General features: G+C 28.0%; 1 protein-coding gene across 1 annotated transcript; it reads left to right on the forward strand.

The window, feature by feature from the left end:
- Positions 1 to 8,302: 8,302 nt before the first annotated feature.
- LOC136975563 (major facilitator superfamily domain-containing protein 6-like) lies at positions 8,303 to 18,947 on the forward strand. Its single transcript, XM_067270645.1, has 8 exons — positions 8,303 to 8,516; positions 9,086 to 10,433; positions 10,506 to 10,775; positions 10,850 to 10,946; positions 16,746 to 16,907; positions 16,984 to 17,256; positions 18,342 to 18,436; positions 18,522 to 18,947. Exons 2-8 carry the CDS (start codon positions 9,150 to 9,152, stop codon positions 18,633 to 18,635), a joined length of 2,295 nt encoding a protein of 764 aa, XP_067126746.1. The 5' UTR covers positions 8,303 to 8,516; positions 9,086 to 9,149; the 3' UTR covers positions 18,636 to 18,947.
- Positions 18,948 to 20,714: the final 1,767 nt, after the last annotated feature.

Consider the following 20,714-nt stretch of genomic DNA (forward strand, 5'->3'; position numbering starts at 1 on the left):
AGTCGCGTCGCTCTCTCCGCTCTCGTATCGCGTGTTTAACGCTCCGGGAGATGACCGTAGTTCGACGTCACGATTTGCAGACTTTACCGCAAGATGGCAATACTAAGCAACTACGGTGCCGTCTGCATGAGAGCATTAAAAAAGTATGGTAACTTAAAAAGTGTGATAACTTTTTTATTTTTCGTCTCCGGTCCAAAAATAGGGTACCGTTGAACTCGTCTCGGTCCCCTGAGTTCAAATATATAATCAAAGTCCTGAAATTCCATAGGGAGTAATCTATAGTACACCCCTAAAATGTATTATATAATCTGAGAAAAGCAGCACAATTTTCTATGAGTAAACTTTGCTTAAGCATTTATATCAGTCTTTTATTCTTTAGTGAAAATTCGTATTGGACATTTAATAACTATAATCAAATCTTCTGAGTAGTATTAGTATATTAACACATCAATGGCGTTTCTAAACTTTGGCGTCCCGGACAAATGCCCGAGTTGCCGCGCCTAGAGCGGGCCCTGTTGACAGCTTCCTAATGGCGCCCCTAAGCACACAACACCGATTGCTTTCGAACGGCAATCGAACAACCGATTACAAGAAAACCGATGACACTAAGTACGATAGGTGCTCTTTTTAATTATGTACTGCTCATCTGCTGTATAATCTGTATTATTCAGTATACTGTAATATGCCGTATTAAGACACAACCCATTTCAGCAAAAACTATTTAGGAGAAAATTCTTTAGAGTATTTAAACCACCCGCGCCTTTGACAATCGGCCTTAATTTTTTTTTATATATATATATTCTGGATTAAAAAAGTAAAATTAGAATTCACACTTTTCATTAAGGAAAGAGAAGAGTTTAAAGGAAATCATTTACAATTAATAAAGTCTAGTAACGGGAGTTACATAACTTTCCCGGCTGTTATGAGTTTTTATTAAAAATAACTTTTATATTATTAACAAAAATATAAAGTTGTGTGTGTACGTCATCTGTTATCAGATTTTATTACAAAAACTTTTTATATTTTTAATTACTATAAAATGGCAAAAAGTTTACTTTTGAAGGTTGAGGTGAGTATTCTAAAAATAAAAATAAAAAATGTGTAAATGTTAATAACGAATAAAATCATAATTAAGTCCTACCCCTCTCGAGATATACGACCCCCCCTCTATCTTTCCACCCTCTCAACCTTCCACCACCAAAATTTTACAGCATTAATACCCCTTATATACAAGCCACCATGCGAAATTTCGTTACTTAATCTTTACCCTGTTCTCAGATATTAAGCGAAATTGATATACACACACACGTGTGTGTGTAATGTGTGACTCAAACGGACCAACTTCCGATTTGCAGATGAGAAGGCTTCCTCGTAAAAATCTGAATCAATATTACGGTTTAAATTATGAATTTACGTTGTGCGTGGCATAATAAATTCATAACTTCACCCACTATATCGAAAATGTCTGCCTCGTGTTGCCATCTAGTGTGCAGAAAAGTATTTAATTATCAATAATTAATTTACTCATCATAACAATGTTGTATTTTTATCATAATGCAAGCAATAGATATTTAAATATTTTACTTTATGCCTTATATATTATCATTTATAAATGGATACATTAAACGAAGCATATTAACATTTTAAGCATCTTATTATTATTCAGGAGGTAGACTTTGTCTTATTAAGTTATGCATACAAAATTATACTCTTACTTATAGTTAAGTAAAACTAATTAAAAATAATATAAATAAGTAACAAAATTAATTGTATTTTTAATGAATTTTATTATTCTGTTCAATTCTTTATTGCGGGTTATACGTGGTTTTTGCGTGTGTTGGCGGTTAATATGTCACTTATATTGTGTTATATTTATATTTATCATCTTACAATGATTGAATACCTTATATTAAATAAAGAAATGGCTATGTAGGTTTTAATTTTTAACAAGTTTATACATTTTTAACGTTATATTTACAGTGAGTAAATACACTTTAAGGTAAGTAAATTTTCGTGTGTTTAATTTATAAAATCTTAGTTTTTTGTTACAAAAATTATCGACAAATTATTGTAATTAATTCTCTTTATTAATTTATTTTAAAAAATGTTCTGGTATTGTTTGAATTCATCAAAAATTCAAGGAGCTGTCTTCGAGACAATGGGAATACGTGAAAACTCGAGAGAGGCTATAAATTAGATTTTTCAATATTTCGGAAAGGTACAGGAATGCCATCACAATGAAATTTTGATAGATTTACAGAACAAGGTTCGATTTCCATTTTGGTTTCTTTATTCCTGTGTCAAATTTCGCTGTAATGCGCTTTAAAGGGAGGAGAAGATCAGCAATCAATTATTGAAAATGAATAATTTCGTAAGTGCATTGAGCTCTAATTGAAATTTTAACTAATAAAATCAATAACTACATTTTATCCGTTAAAATTTTTAATTTTAATTTAATTAAACGATGACATAGAGATTATTATTATTGAGGTAGAAGCTATTAAAGTATATAGGCTGGAGGAAGAAAGATGAGGAGGAGAGGATGCTCAATAAGATGCTGAGCAGATAGTAAATGAGAAAGTATGGTGACTCAAATGTTTAAGCCACAGTTAATATGCAAATAGGCACATTTATGGGAGGAATGAAGCGAAGGGCTCAAATTTTTGCCTTTTAAAGATGTATTTATTAAGATATTAGCATCATGACCAAAATAATCGTTTCGTTTTCGATAATGAAGATAATACTCTCGCGATTTCTATTAATGAATTTAACTAATATCTTTATTAATTAAATTTAAACTGATTATTCAATTCGTATGCATTAAAACTTCGAAAATATCTTAAATTTGAATATCTTATAATTAACAAAAAATATTAATTTGATGTATAAAAACATATTAACGTACGTTCTGTAATGTATGGTTGCCCAAAAACACGATTAATTGACTATCGGGCCATCTTATATATTTTTCTTGTTTATTAACATTACATTTTTTAAGTTTATTTTCTCAAAATTTTAGTTAATTAGAGCTGTTTTTATTCAAGAAATAAATAATAATAATAATAGTAAATTTTTGATTGGTGAAGACACAAACGAAAATAATCCTTTATTAAATTTTATTAATTAATTAACGAATTGGAAACGTAACGATTGATGAATAGTAGATTAATTATGATAAATATCATTATTCTTAATGTAATTTAATTAATAAATTAGATAATGATATCGTTATTTAACATCTATAAAATTAAATTATCTAATTAGACGTAGGATCAAGAATACAGCTCACATTTTTCATTATTGTAGAAAAATATTCAGTTAGTTTTAATTCGATTTTTTAAATAAAATCTTCGAGAGAAAATTTTAAATTTATTCAGGAAACAGGAAAAAAATGTTTTAAAAAAATCTTTTAAAAAGGTTATTAACATTCAGAACCACATCCGATTACGACAACTTTTTCATTTTGTAACTCTGCATCCTCAATCTGTTAACACGGATGTCGATGGAAACCTTGTTTGATGATTAATTTAAAATGCATTGGATGAAGGAATTTCTTTTTCTTTCTCTCTCTTCTCTCTCCATTTTCTCTCGCTATTTCACCCCTCTTCTCTTTCTGTCTTATCTCTCTTCTCTCTTTTTCTATCGCTATCTCTTCTCTCTCTTTTCTATCACTATCTCGTTACTCTTTTCTCTCTGTCTTATTTCTCTATTTTCTCGATCTTATTCTTCTCTCTTCCCTCTTCTATCTTTTTTTTCTCTTTTTATAACTCCTATGTTTAAAATACCTCATGCGAAAACATGATTATCCAAACAACTCGAAAGAGAAATAGAGAGAGGGGAGAACAGGTTAAATTGCCTGATGCTGAATTCTTAGGACCACTATAGTTAATAAAAAATAGTAAAGATTCGGTTCAAATTTATATTTTTATGTAGTATTATACTGTAAAATATTTATTTTTAATTATTAAAGCAGGATGCGACGGGCTGAATATGTGGCTGGCACTGACCAGACTCCTTACAGAAGGAAGTCCACCTCTTAGATGGGAGGATGAAGTAAAGAAAGATGTTAGTAATATCCTGCAGGAAGGAGTAAGATGGAAGGAAATTGCACAGGATACAACCGTCTGAAGATTAATCGTCAAAGCGGTCAAGGACCCTCCAGAACCGAAGACCAAGGAGTAAGTGACGTAGATTACATAATAAATTTTTATATAATTGTTATAATGTTAAAAACTGAAGATTTTCTTTAATAATTTAGTGCACTTTAAAAACAAATTCGTATTTTTACGAAGAAACCTTCCATATGTAAGGAAAGGTATTAATTCTCTGCATGTCTTTCTCGTATGTTGCTGCTGAAGTATGGAACTTTAATCCTTTCTGCAGCTAAGCTTTTTAAGTTTAATACATTTTTAAAATATAAAGAAACTGAGGAAGTCTGTTTTTATAACATTTTATCATTTTCATTTATGTTTTCTTCTATGTAAATGTGATTTTGATAGCAGTTCAAGCGGTAGTTTAACTGTAGAGAGGATTAAAACTTCAGGCTCCAGTAATCTCTACAAGAAAATCTCTGTTAATGTCTTTTCATTATTCGTGAAATGTTTTCTTTGTTTAAATGTGTGCTCGCTTTTAAAGTTTAGTAAATTTTTAAATATACAGAAACTAGCGAACTCAATTTTTAAATTTTTAAAAAGGTTTCGCTGTTTACAAGGATTTTAAGACCGTGCGATTCATTCAGTCTTAGATAAAAGGAATAATTCAATTTTCGTAAATAAAAGTAAACAATCTTTATCAGTTCTTTTTTAACAAATTAAATTAAATGTACAATTTTATTAATATTTTGAAATGATTAATTTTAATATAAAATTTATATTTTCTTTTCCTTTATAAATGAAAAAGAAGCGAGAGAGACAGGAGAGAGGGGGAAGGGGGAGAGAGGAAAAGATAAAAAGGAGAGAAAAAGAGGGAGAAAGGAGAGATAAAAGAAGAGAAAAAGGAAAAAAAGGAAACAGAAGAAATGAAAGATAGATAGAAGAAGAGAGAAAGAAAAGTAAGGAAAGAGAGGGATGAAAGGAGATAAATAGAAGGAGAGAGAAGGGAATGAAAGGAAAGAGAGGAGAAAAAAGAGATAAATAGAAGAAGAGAGAAAGAAAAGTAAGGAAAGAGAGGGATGAAAGGAAATAAATAGAAGGAGAAAGAAGGGAATGAAAGGAAAGAGAGGTGAAAAAGAGATAAATAGAAAGAGAGGGAAAAAAGAGAAAAAAGGACAGATAGATAGAAAGGAGAGAAAGGAAATAAAGAAAAGAAGGAGAGAAAAAAAAAGAGAGAGAAGAGAAGAGAAAAGGCAGAAAAAGCATTGTTTGTGAAAGTTGATTACAAAATTTATATATTAAATATTATTTTAATATAAAATATATAATTAAAAATAATACAAAAAAACTGATTTTAATACACTAAAAACATACAGAAGACTAAATATGAAAGCACGCTTTTGATGCAAGATAACACCAGAAATTGTTAAATAATTTTATTAGAGCTGATAAAAGTAAAAATCTAAGTACATAATTGAATTTTTAACAAGTAAATAAATTGGTTTCTCTAAGAAAATAACTATAAAACATTCAAAAAACTTCGTCTTATAATATAATATCCATAAAGTGCAATAAGAGACATTCCACATGTTTACGCAATAAAATAATTAAATTATAGAAAACTTTAAAAAGTAATAAGTGTAATAAATCCTCTACCTAAGTGAATTAATGTTATATTAATAACTAATGTTTAAGTACAAAATGCAAAAAACAAATTTACTAATTTTTTTTTAAAGTTTACTGGCAAATAATAATGTTAATACTTATTTATAGTTGTATAATACCATAAATAAATGAGATAATAATTTATAGGAAATTAAACTGTCCATTTGTATGAGCATACTGTAATATACACCAACAGAAGAAAATAATACAAAGGTAAATTTGTTATACGACTGTTGTTTTTGTATACAGAAACATCACATATTCTTATAAATTTTTATATTTTTTCTTTGAATTTTGTTGGATAGAATGGATATTTTTGAATATTTTCGGTTATTTGTGTCCTCGTAAATACTGGAATAAATAAAAATTCCAATACTTGTATGAAATAATAACAGTGGATTTTTGGCCTGCAATTTGAAAAAATTGTAGACATATAAATTTCCATTATCGTCCGTCAGTCCGTCCTTCCTTCCTTAATCTCGAGAATGGATTAAATAGATGACCGGCAAGACTCCTATTGTTAAAGGAAAAGTATGATTTACAGGGGCAAGACACGAATAATTTGAGGTGGAGAGCATATATTTTAAATAAAATTGATTAAAATATATATTTTAACATTACCAGAATGATAATCTGCTGGTTTAATTGACGAATATTAAGGAAATGATTAAATAATTATTCCAAACAATATACTTGTAGAAGGCTATTCTTCTACGTCATATTTTCTCAGTATTTGCATATAAAGATACCAAATAAAACCCACAATATGACAGGATAAGTAAAAGATATATAAGGCACAGTCAATTAATATAAAATATCGAACTCCTACCCACTTATTTGCTGTAGTATATAATTTCAAGTGTTAGTATGTATGGTGGCACGATTTTGTTCGCCCACTTTAAAGCTTAATAACTCCTGTTCCTTTTGTCGAAATTTTCTGAAATTTTGTGGAAAGGTTTGTGTATTAGGGGGGATTAAATATATATATATATATATATATTTAAAGACATAAGACTATGTTTACCAATCAGTAGTTCTCAAACCCCAATAGACTGTTTGTATAATATATAGCCATTCCTTGGCTGAGGAAAGGTTGTAAAACATTCATCTAGAGGATTATTAATTATGCTATGGCCATAAATCATCAGTATAATATTTTCAGTAGGCAAAGATAAAATTAAAAAAAAAGAAATAAATCGTTTATAATTTAAAATTCAAATAACTTAAAAGCATCACGATCGACTAAATTTATCGCTTTAAAACTTCTTAATAAATATTAAAAACCACCAAACTATTCTTAAAGCTAGTAATTCTTATCTTAATGCTCTTATTATACAAGCATATTTAATTTTAATATTTTATAAAATATATAAAATATTTTATATCTAAATACTTAACTTAATTTTAAAAAAATTATAAGTAGACCCCTATAACACGGTAGATACGTTTCGTGTTATATGAATCCGTGTACGAGTCACTTAAATACATGAGCCAATCATAGTCTGGCACACGGGCTGTGATTGGCTCATGTATTTAAGTGACTCGTACAACACGGATTCATATAACACGGAACGTATCTACCGTGTTATAGGAGGGTCTACGGTATTCATAACTCAGTCAAAATCATTTAAAAGAATTATTTCAGCAGATTATTCGAGTAAGGTAACAATGGTTAGGTGATTTTTAGGCTTGTCTGTACGTTATTTAACTGATAAATTATTATATTACTATTATTAAGTTTTTATATTAAAATAGAACATTAATTAATTTATAATTAAATAAATATAAATTTAAAATTATTATTATTTTTTTTTAAATTTGAACGATTGAATTATATAAATTAAGTCAGAATTTAATTAATTAATTGTTCAAATAATAAATTTAATATAAAATAAATATTAATGTATTTAGCATTTTATTATTGACAAATCATTACTTTCAGTAAATAATTTTTATTACGTTTCTTAATTAAGTTTATTAAAAATTTAATTAATTTATATTATTTTTAATTCAATTTATTTTCATTTATATCGTAGGGTGGTCCAACTGCAAGCAATTCAGCATTTAAGGCAAAATATTTGAGTAAGAAAACGATGGTTAACTAATTCTCTATATTTGATATTTAACCATTATTTAATATTCACTAATTACAATTAAGTAGATTTATTAAGTAGTTTTGTATGGTGTGAAACACGTACAAAACTAGATTAATATAAAGTTAATTTAGGTACTGAAAATTAATTAAATTAATATTTTCTGCAGTCAAAAAATAAATAAATAAATAAAATTTAATTTTAAAAATATTAAATATAATACAAGAATTCTTGTACTAATTAAACTAGGAGGACATTTAGATAATTATCAACTAAACTAATGACGTAGGCAGTTTGTAGTTTGATTTAGTGTTATATAAATAATGGATTTAATCACAATTTATAAAGGAATTCCCATTCAAGATATGATGGCGATTGAATTAAGTGATAAGACAAACCATCCAATACCTTTATCCATTAAAGGCATTGTACAGGGAAGAGGGGCGCTAGTGCATATTCCTCTATCGATCGAACATAAACGAAAAGTGGAACTAGTTCGACGTACAGTCTGCATTTTATCTATGTTACTATAATTATTATCTGGCTTGTATAGGAGTTTCAATGTTTAACAACTTATTATCACCTTAACAATAGGATTTTCAACAATCGTGTAACATGTTCCATCATTGGAAACATCACTCTTACGAATATTTAACCGCTTATACAGGTAAGCTCAGGTGTTTCTTTCGCATTCTTTCTATCCTGTGTACTGAAATAGCGCACATTTCTATAGTTAGACACCGTAAATTCTTTATATACATGTGTGTGTATACTGATAAATTTTGTAGAGAAACTAAGTGTAATTGTATATACTGTGTATATATACTGTATATAGAGGTATGTAGTTGGAAGAGTTTCGTGATGTACCACGTTAGATCAATGTTAAAAAATATAAATAAATAAATAAAATAATAGAGACAGTATACGTGTATTTTGTTTTACTATAATTTGTTTTATTTTAAGCTTAAATTATTTAATAAACAAATTAAAATTCTGTTTCTACACTTCTACACTAAATTAATTAAATAATATTGTTAATTGAGTGATATTTATCCTCATTTATATTATTATATAATAAATAGTTAAAGAATTTTAAGTAATTAATGTAGAAAAATTAAATGGAATTAATTCTTTGTTTATTATATATTTAACTCCCCACTTTAATTAATAATTATTCACGATTTATTTCTTAATTAGTAAAATTCTTCATTTATTTATAAATATTTTTTTTTCCAGAGAATATTTCAAGATAAAAATCTAATTTATTAAGGAAAGAAGTTTTGAGAGTTATAGAAGAAAGATGGATCAAAGTGAAATGAAGAACGAACAGGAAGATGATGATAAGCAACCGAATACTTATCATCAGGAAAGAAATTTAAATGAGGATAAGAGACAATTTACGGGGAAAGGTGACGTCATCGATAATCTATTGACTGCAGTCAATCAAGATTTATTAGTGTCTAAGCTGTTTTATTTCTTCTTCTTTTCTGCTTTCGGTTCTCTGTTTCCCCTTTTGGGTGTTTACTTTAAGCAATTAGGAATGAATCCCGAACAGAGCGGTATGTTAATTGGTTTCCGTCCTTTTGTAGAATTTCTCAGCGCTCCTCTATGGGGAAATGTTGCTGATAGGTTTCGTAAAGGTAAGACAATGTTACTCTTTTCCTTAGGCTGTTGGATAATTTTCACTCTGGCACTTAATTTTATCCAACCGCCCGCTTCTTCTTGCATGATGTCTAATGCTACACACAATGTTTACTACGAACCCGACGCTGAAAGAGATAAAAGAAGCGTTGAAACATACAATGACTTATCAAATGTTTCCCTTCCAATTTTGTACGAAACTGAAAACGAAATAGATAAAAAATATGATCTAAGTAGTAAAGATACCGGCATACAAAATGGTAGCATTTACCAAATTCCGTACGATCCCGAAGAAGGAAGAGAGAAAAGAAACGTTGATGCTCAAATGAATATTCGTGACAAACCTATAGATTTGTTAATAAGATATAAAAGAGCTGTGCGTGAGGCAAATGACGGACTTCCGGTACGTTTTGTAGTAGGGAAATCGCCCCAAACTGTAGATTACACATCAAATGCTAACACCGATAAAGACAATTCGTACGTATCACCACCTTTCAGCTCCATGGTATACAAGAGAGAAGATGTTCAAGAGGTGTTCTTCTTGCTCCTCCTCCTAATTGTACTCGGAGAATTTTTTAGTGCACCAGCAATTACTTTAGCCGATTCTGCTACTTTATGCTTCTTGGGTGAAAATATAGATAATTATGGAAAACAAAGAATGTTCGGTTCACTAGGATGGGGATTAGCCATGTTTTTTGTTGGTATAGCCTTGGATCAATCTAAAGTGTTTCCATATCACCCATGCGAACCTCATGGACGTGAGAGGAACTATACTATTTGCTTCGCCACTTTTTCTGTGTTAATGGGCTGTGCCTTTATCTCTGCAACACAATTTCGATTTGATTACGAATCTGTAGAAGAAAATATACCCATGGGTGCTGTTAAGACCCAGATAGCAACGAACGAACCCATTAAAACTGAAGACGGAACAGCTCCAGCTAAAGTAAGACATCATTAAGTTCCAATGGAAAGTATTTACTTCGTGGTTTTAATTATTCAATTTTATTTCGTGTAGAGTGAAGTATTCGCTCAAACAACTCAACATTTATCTGAATGGTTAGATGTTCTGCGTACCTTCGCAACACTACGTTACGCAGCTTTTCTATACGTAACATGGTTCATGGGTTTCGGAATTGGATTAGTTTTCACTTTTCTCTTTTGGCATCTTCAAGATTTGGGTGGCACACCTACGCTTTTCGGTGTGGCATCCGTTATAAACCATGTATCCGAAATTTTCGCCTATTTTTTTAGTTTTAAATTCATAAAACAAATAGGACACACAAAGGTAATTTTTTATACGTTATAAAGTTGCTTATAATTAAAAAAAACTGAATTTATTTTCTAATTTCTTTTTCCCAGGTGCTATGCATTGGACTTTTCGGTAATATCTGCAGATTTCTTTACATTTCGTGGTTGACAGATCCGTGGTGGGTTCTACCATTTGAATTTATACAAGGTATAAACTGTAATAACTTAAATTATTCAAAATGTAATAAAATTCTACGGTATTTAATTATTGAAAATACTTTTTATAATTCACAATTTAATCCTTTCAATGCATTACTTTTTCTCCATGGAGTAACATAATTGGATAAAATCTGTCGTATTATCGATATTTTAGCCAATCGTGTAGCCTTTTTAGATTTAAACAGAAATATAATTTAGAGAGTAATAATTAAAAAAAAGAATCAAATCAAATTAATGTTTTAAAAAAGTCGTTTATACGAGTTCTAGGATTGGTTAAGGTATAAGTGAGAAGGCTCGATTTGTGTGTGACCTTTACAGCTGTCCTAGTTTCCATAGCTACGAAAACTGTCACCTCACGAGAATCGAAGACGAAGTTGAAACCTTTTTTCCTACTTTTTTCATTCGTTTTTCTTTACTACTTCATTCTTGAAGCATGAAACCATGATATATTTCGTTGTTACGTATAGCTACACCATTGGGAAATCAGTACGCTAACATTAACAGTTACTTAAGAGTTGATAACGAAATTACCAGCAGTAAAACTATATTCCCAAATACGGCAATTTGTCAACATTAAGTTTACGTGTCTAATTTACAATTAAGTAAATCATTGGGTATGCAATTCGCGCTGCCAAATCTCATTAAAAAACACCCCCATTTTTTATTTTTAAATTTTTGTAAATAAATCAACGTAAACTATAAAGAATTTAAGTAATATTGACACTCTCATTTCCGTGCTTTGAATAATTCATTAAATATTTCTTTATTAATTGAAATTGCATTATTGCTCTACTAGTGTCGAAACCGATAATTTACCACTGCATGAATATTAATAACCTACCAACAAGAGGTTCATAGTTAAGTACATTTATTATCCATAACGAGAATTTATTCCATGTGGAAAATTTATATTAAAAATAAAAATAAAAATTCTCCGAGAGATCGTTAATAGTAGTCACTATAATGATGGAACAGCATTGGGGATGATGTGGAAAAAATCATCATCGATTTTTTTTTTTAAGTGGATCAATCGATAATTGTATAAATTTTTTAAATATTCAAGAATATTTTCGGTTTTTATTCTGTAAAATATTAGATTTTATTATTATTTATTACAAATATTTTATTATACCAATTGTTACTACAGCAGTAATTGAGGAAAAAGGTAATTTTCACGTATAATGGGAAAAATGATTGAAGCGGAAATTAGAAATGGTCAATTGAAGTAAGTTTTGTTGAAGATGAAGTTCTTTATTTTTATCACTTATCTGCACTTTTTCTTCTTTTATATCGCTGCATAAAATAATGGTGTAGGACTTGAATATTGATTTACTCTTTCCGCTCTGTGGGCAACTAGAAGGCCTTTTTTCAGGCCAATCGAGGGTTCGGCCAGGCCTAAAATTGGCCTGATTGGTAGTAAGAGACTGGGCCTAACATATCCAAATAAAACCCCTGAAAATTTTGTTGGGTTTTGCTCCTCCTTGACCTTTGAATATTGATGGCATCTCATCTTTAATTTGTAATTTTCATTCTGCATATTCCTTATTTTAATTTAAATTTTAAAGTATTATAAACGAAATTTTATATTAAAAATTTGATAATATAAATTAAGAATTATTATTATTATTGTTTTTTAAATTTATAAATAATACGCATAGAAAGAATACAGTAAAAATTGATTAAATTTTAAAAAAATAATAATAATTTTCTCAGTATTTTGTATTATAAATAAATAAATGAATGATTTTTACAGTTATACTGGTTAAGTGCTCATCGCAAATACATCCGCTCCAATGAACACAATAAAGTAAGGGATAAAGTGAAAGAGAAAATGGAATATAATGAATATCGATTTATTCATGACGTTGAATAAGAGCTTTTATAAATTATTTAGCAATAAAAATGCTGATAAATAATGAATGGTTCGGAGAATTATATATAAACAATAATTGAACAATAAAAATTTTAATTTTAACCATGAAAAGAAATTATCTACAGACTTGCTGTGTGGTATAAGTCAAGACCTTAATGCGGTACAACGTCTATATTTGGGATTGGCATTGGGCCAGATTCGGTAAAAACCGAGAATTCACTACATTTGTCACGTTACTGTACGATGGAGTTTGTTTGTACAGTATATTTTTTACCGTTCCGAGTGAATTTTGACAGTTTATCCATCCACTGGAGAGATTTTCTTCATCCAGTTATACTACTGTGCTACTGTAGTAATAAATTTTAAATGCAATTCCTCCTAGTTTTGTAAATTGAATTATTATTTTTACTACATTTTTATACTTATCGTGTACATAAAAATTTTAATTTATATGTATAAAAAAAATCTCCCTGCACTTTACTCCGCCCGAAATTTAATACTGTGAATATTCTCACCTGGGCATTTATAAATGTTAAGAATAAATATAAATGTAGGGCATAAATTACTGTGGACAAAAAGTAAATTGAAGATATTACTCCACCCTCTTCCGCCCATCGTATAAACAAATAAAAATTTATCATCTTGTATCTTATTAAGCGAGACATTGGTATTGATGTCTTTGAATAGAACAAATGATTTGGAAACTTTCCAAGAGTAATGCCGTTGTATTGATGATACTAGCCATCTACTTCGATTTTTCTCCTTTCTTTAATAATAACCCAATGAAAATATAACGTTTCAACTTGTTATAAATTGATTGAGTGTAAAGAATATGATATCATTGGCTTATGGATACAAACACGATCTCTTCTGCATTCGAATAACTTTGTAATATGTTGTAAGGTTATGAAATTTGAAGCAGGGCATGACATTTTCAAAATTGTAAGATCAATGGCAGTGCTTTATCATGCATACACTTTAAGTACACATACAACTGCTGTTTTTCCACCAATTTGTTTTATATAAAATAAGCCATACGAATTATTTCCACTTTCCAATAGGTTAATTTAGCACGAACTTGTATTAAATTGATTTCAAAATACTTTATACTCATTAAATTTCATTTTAAGACGATAGAGAAGCCATAAATGTATTCTGTAAAATAATATAAAATTCCCATCATTAAATTAATATAACCCGTTAATACTCGTATTTTATACTCAAATGTTTCTTATTTTCGATTTTTAGATAATTAAATATAATTAATTACGACCAATAAAGTATTTTTGGTCTAGTAATTAGATTTATTTAAGTACCCGTTAAAGTCTAGACATTTACGTAACGCTGATTGGTTGAAGTTTTCAAATTTCAAATCTCTAACCAATCAGAATAAAAAAATGGATTTATTTTTTTTAATTTTTATTTTTACTTCTATAATATAAGTAATTAGCCTTGAATTTTTTTTATGTATAATCACAATAATTTTAAAAAATATTCTAATTATTTTAAATATAAAGAAGATTTTTATATATGGATGTAATTGTATTTTTACTGCTTTGTTTTATATATATATATATATATATATATATATATATTTTAATAAAATTTCGAACATTAATTCTATTGGATAGATCATTATTTCCATTATATTTCGATCAATAATCGAAATATCTATACTTAAACATGATCTAAACTGGCTTAAATTTTAATGTCTGTAATCTGCTAACCTGCTTACGTTCTTTTCTATTATATTTTTCTTTTGAGAATTTATTTTAATGCGTAAAAATCCCAACTCAAATCAATTTTTCTCCAACAAAAGATAACTTTCTACATTCTCGAAATTTATATGCGCCTTAGTTAATCTGCTTATCGAGTTTTAATCCAGTTTCAACATTCAATATCGATTTTTATAATTTATTTCAAAAAGAATATAAATTCAAAAATTTTTAAATTGAATTCAACGTAGCACGTATGCATAAAACGTATCAATATATATATATATATATATATATATATTTGCGGAAAAAATATTCATTTAAAATAAATACTTAAAAATATTTTTACCTGCCGAGTAGGATTTTCAGGTTTAAATTTTTAAAATTTCATAAGATATCCTTAAAATGTTAAATTTTTAAATAAATAAATGATAAATTAATATTCTTCTATTTATTGGTCCGGTAATTAAGCATAAAGTTACGGATATTTAAACGTTAAACGTATTTCTTAACGCTGATTGGTTGAATTTTTAAATTTTCAAATATCTAACCAATCAGCGCGTGGAAAAAATTTAAATTTTATCTGTTCTATAAAAATTGTCTAAGAAACAATTTTTTAATTGTTTTTTTTATAAATAACAACAAATAAATCAAATTTATTTTAATTAAAATTTACGCATTTTTTTAAAGGTAAATTGTTCGATAAACTTTATCTTTTTTACATAAAAGCCATTAATTAACATTTAATGAGATCATTTGTGGCTTGCTAGAATAATTTTAAATTTTAAATTAGCAAACAATGCATAATCATGAAGTTTTTGGAGCATATTTGCAAGAACATTTTGCTACTTCTTACGAGAAAATAATGGCACGATAAGGATAAAGATTTCCTCCCCAAGCTTTTGTTACAGTTTTTGTTTATCAATCGTTATTCAAGCAAGACGAATAGACGATGCGTGACTTATTCATTCTTTGAGTAGTCATGACAAAACTATTGATTGTATCGAACATAATGATCTTCACATTCCATTGAGTAATGAATGATAAAAAAAAAAAGTACTCCTTAGTTTACTTTGTTGGCTATAAGTGGGAAATTATGGCGATTGGCCAAAAAAATTGCCACATTTTTAGACTCAGAGGACCTTAAAACGACCGGAAAAACCAAAGAAAAATTGGTGTTTTTTCTATATGTATGAATGTTATTGTGTGTTTATATGTGTATGGACGGGTTTTGTTCGTTTACATTAAAGCTTAATAACTCCTGTTCTTTTTGTCAAAAATTTCTGATATTTTGCAGTGAAATTTGTGTATTTGAGAGAAATGTTTCTAGAAATTTTCATGAAAATCCCATAATTGGTTCGGGAAACATGGCCTTATCTCCTTAATATCTCCGGAACCGATCTGAAGACTTAAAGGTAATGGTAACCTTTATTAGGGATGAAAACAGATATAGAATGCCAGGAAAGTCCTATAACAATGATGCCATCTTTTTATAATGTTGCCTTGTTTATATGACTATTTCCCTATAACACGAGGAACATTAGGCTATACGTAACAATGAAAAATAAATATATTTATTCTTTCCTAATTCTATTCCTAATTATTCAGTTTTTTTTTTAAACGAAAATAAATAAAATTTTAATAACATAGAATTGCTTTTAACCTTTTTTATTTCTTGAATCTATCGATTTTTCTGGTGGTGAAAACCTTTCTAGCTTTCGTTTCGTCTCATATAAAAAGATTAGATTAAAGATAAAAAAGGAGTAAATAAAGATTAACGGGAAAAAATATCTTCAATATTCTGAAATTCAATCAATATATTCGAGTCCTCCCTTTATTATTATTATTATTATTATTGTGGTTTTTTTAATTGCAGAATCGCGTGACTATATACATACATGAAAATTGCAATCTTTAGCGTGTTTGTTGGTCTGTAACGTAACAATTTCTAACACAATATACTCTTAATGATGTTTTCTAAATCAAAATTAAATTGGATTTAGAAAATCAGTTGATTCTTTAAGTATTTTACTACTAACTCAATGAGTATGGTGATGTAAAATCGTTGTATAATTCTGCCTGCTTAACTCAATTTTCGAGTTAATAAAACTTGCCAACGGTAAATTTATTTTGTAAAATATAATTTAATTTAATTAACATGTTTATTAGTTAAATAATTATAAAGTTGTTAACGATGCAGGTATCACACACGCCGCTGTTTGGGCCGCTTGTTGTTCCTACATCACTCAAGCCACCCCGTCCAAATTGAGATCCTCTGCCCAAGGAGTTCTACAGGGTATACATCATGGACTTGGAAAAGGGTGTGGAGCTGTCATCGGCGGTCTTTTCGTTAATAGTTTTGGTTGGTTTTCCTTTTCATTCCATACAATGCGATCGATATATTAGTAAAAAAAAAATTTATTGTTCCACCCTTACAGGAACACGCGTGACGTTTCGTGGATACGGATTCGCATGTCTTATCGTATTGTTTCTCTTCATTTTAATTAATTATTACCGGCGCGATAAGGGTTTTACTTCGTTCCAAGACGAGCACGAACCAGATACCATCCTGGAGGAAACTAGTCATCTGGCTCCTCATGGTGTACCCGCTAATCCAATGGCAAAATCATTATCCAGGCAGAATATGCAGGAGAAAAACCAGGATATTTATGAATATCAGAGCACAGGAAATAGTCTCTCAGTACCTGGAGGTAATACTCTTAACCTTCTAGTGAAACTAATTGATTTTTAATTATGAATGCTGAAGTATCTTGCAAATTTTCTTTTTTTTCTCTTTTTATAACGTAGCACTTAACATCAAATAATTACTTCTTATGAGAATAAATTGCGATTTAAGCTTAAATTTATACATTTTTAAAAAATTTTTATATTCTGTTAATAAATTTCAATAAAAGTAAATATTATTTCGTTAATGTTAAGTATCACAAAGAGCAGACACATTATCATTAACATAAAATATGATTATACAATGAAAACTTTGTATGACAAATTAAAAACATAAAGATGTAAATGCCATTTTAAGCACCGTTTTCTCTACTAATGATAAAATGGATAAAAATAAAATCTCATTTATCACGCAAACTACGTTCATTTCGACTATTTAAGCCATGGTAATGAAATTAAATTCTTCATTAGCATCTCTCACTTAAACTCCTCATTAACTTTGTAGTAATTACATGCCATGTTCTGAGTTTCTTTATCTTTCTAAACAAAAAATAGATTTAATTTTTATTGATTTATTGTCACACGAATATTTTTTTTGTCAGTTTCTTTATAGGATAAAAATTTATATAACAATGCAGTTTTTTTTTTAAATTTTATTTTATAAATAGGATATTTTTCAAATTATGTAATCAAGATATTTTGAGAACTTCCTCAGTTTGACTGATAATATCAGATATAAGATGACATCCAATATGTCAAAACTTGGATAAGATGACAGGAAAAATCCTCTACTTTACTTCTAAGCTCAAGATTAAGAAGGAGAATGTTCATCTATATAACATGAGAAAATTTTTTTTTATTCATATACAATAATTAATGCATAATAAATTATAATATTTAAACATTTCGAAGGAATAAAAAATTGTTTAACTTAAATCTGAAGCTTAAAGAAACGTTTCCAGCACGAATTTCTATGCTTCATTTGTTTAAATTTACAAAAATAAATTTTTATTTCTCCTCTTTTCTATTGATTTTTTTAAAAAAAAAACATTTTCTTTTATTTTCTTTTAAAAATATACATTTTTTTAAACATTAAAATTGTTTTTTGTAGGTACTGCATCAGCTCCTGCACCCACAAATAATGGAGGACAAGCAGGTAATCCATTTTTGGATTCTCAATATCACATAGTAAATCAAAATTATCAGGTAAGTAGAAGATTCTTACGTTAATTATGTTCAGAATTTCTTATATTACTTATATAGTAGAGAATTTTTATTATTATTATCTCAGAATTTACCTGAACAAGACACGCAATATGTAGTGACCTCCGTACCTCAACCGGATACACAACCCTACACACCTCAACCTGATAACAGAAGAAATCAAACTGGTTACGATTGGTAGTTAAATTTAACTTATTTAAATATTAATTTGTATTTAAAAAAATAATGTTTTTAATTAAGAAATAAGTTATATTCGTTGTTAAACGTGTAGACTTCATTGTGTTCATATGTAAATTCCAACCATTAATTTTAGCATATTCGAGCTTAAAAAAACTTCAGAATTTAGCAAAGCTGTGGGCAAACTAATGTAATTTTACTAAGAAGTAATGCTAAATATTCTATTTAGCACAGAAGGATTAAGTATAATTATCTACAATCGTCATTAATCCAGGAGGAATGAATTAATTCGATTGAATCATTTAAATTTTAAAAAGTAAAGCAATTTTAGTAAATAATTTATGAGAAATATAATAAAATGGATGTTTTTATTCTATAGAAGAACGAAAAATAAAAATATTATCACGTCTAACATCTGCAAAATGAAAGCAATTCCATTGGGAATCCTTATAAGTAATGATTCCGTTAAGTACTGTTAGTGCTTCGTAAAAATAGTTTGCCTACCTCACTCCAGCACATTACACGTGCCTGATTTTTTCTTTCTTTGTTTCTATAATTTACTACTAGAATAAAAAAAATTCTATATACATATATATATAAAGTGCCATTTACACTAGCTTTAGCCACTATTATTTTTTATATATCGAGCATTTTATAATAGCAAATTTCTATAGTAAACTTGAAGATGCCTTCAATTTGCGCACCTTGCACACATTTCTCTAATATAAAAACGTGTTAAAAATAATTAAATATAAATTAATTAAAGGAAAAAAAAAACATTAAAATATTATCAAATTCTTTTCTGTTGCTACCATTTGTAAATATATTCTCTTCTCATTGTAATTATTGTTGATATTTATGAAAGTATTATTAAAAAATCATCAAAGTAAAGTATATTATACTTCAGAGTATTACGTTTTAAAGCTAAGTAACTTAAGCTAACAAAAGGTTGGACCTAAATATTTATGGTGCCAAGTATAAAAGAATTAGGTCCTTCTCTAATCTTCTATAAAGCAAACATATCACAAATTAAATATTTTTGAACAATTAATAGCTTTCTGGATAATAATATAAATATATTTAAGCCCGGACTCATGGTAAACTTAATTTCCTATAAACCATAATTAATGGTTCAGTATTTAGAAGCACACAAGGAGGAATTTTTGGACTTCATCATACGCTATAACCTGTTGATGTGGCACGTGGATAACTCACAAAAGGGTTGTATATTATTATTAATATTATTAAAATTAAATATTTTCTTCCCAAAAGTACAGAAAATATTTAAGAAAGACGACAAATGAACGAGTAATTATTCTTGAAATAAGGGAATATAAAAACACTTCTTCATATCTGTGTAATCCAATTATTGTATAAGCTAATGTAGTTGTATAAAGGTATAAAATCATAATTAAATTATTGCTCATATATAAAAGTGTACAGTGAATTTTTATATACGTATATATATATATATATAATCCTTTCCTTTTCAATTTACAAAATTATATGAGAATTTTATTCAGAAAATGTTGTTGGAATTAAGTAATAAAAATTTTATGTTTCAACTCATATTTTATAGTAATTTTTTACCCCCATCGATAATGCCGTATATATACGTAGAAAATAATAAATACAATTTCAAAATACCACAAAAAACATGTATTTTACACGATTTATATTTTACAACACCCAGAAATAAATAAATAAATAAATACATTTTAAAGTATATTAGAAGTAAAGTACATAAATTTATTTGATATCAAATCTGTTTTGACAGTAAAGAATGTGTTTATATGAAAGATACGAAAGAAAAATTTCCATTCTTTTATTAAAAAAATAACCGAAATTTGTGTACTTTTTCGTCCTCATTTCGTTATTTAAACCTGAAAAAAATTCTGAATAAATTATTCAGTTCATCTTTCACGGTATTTAATTTGATTTTTACTTCAAAACTTGAAAAAAAAAATTACATTTACTTAAAAATTATCTTGAATTTTTCAATATTTTTATGATATTTTATTCGTTTAAAGTGTATAGTCGAACCTCTAATAACGGACACCTCTAAAAAGCGACCATTTCTTCG

Source organism: Centruroides vittatus, unplaced genomic scaffold (genome assembly GCF_030686945.1).
Source record: "Centruroides vittatus isolate TY-2023 unplaced genomic scaffold, ASM3068694v2 contig_375, whole genome shotgun sequence".
Lineage (NCBI taxonomy): Eukaryota > Metazoa > Arthropoda > Arachnida > Scorpiones > Buthidae > Centruroides > Centruroides vittatus.

Excerpts from the sequence above, each read along its gene's own strand:
- LOC136975563 (XM_067270645.1), top strand. The coding sequence starts at position 9,150 with ATGGATCAAAGTGAAATGAAGAACGAACAGGAAGATGATGATAAGCAA. Across the intron at positions 10,776-10,849 it reads AACAAATAGGACACACAAAG|GTGCTATGCATTGGACTTTT; the intron begins GTAATTTTTTAT and ends TCTTTTTCCCAG. Across the intron at positions 16,908-16,983 it reads TCTTTTCGTTAATAGTTTTG|GAACACGCGTGACGTTTCGT; the intron begins GTTGGTTTTCCT and ends CCACCCTTACAG.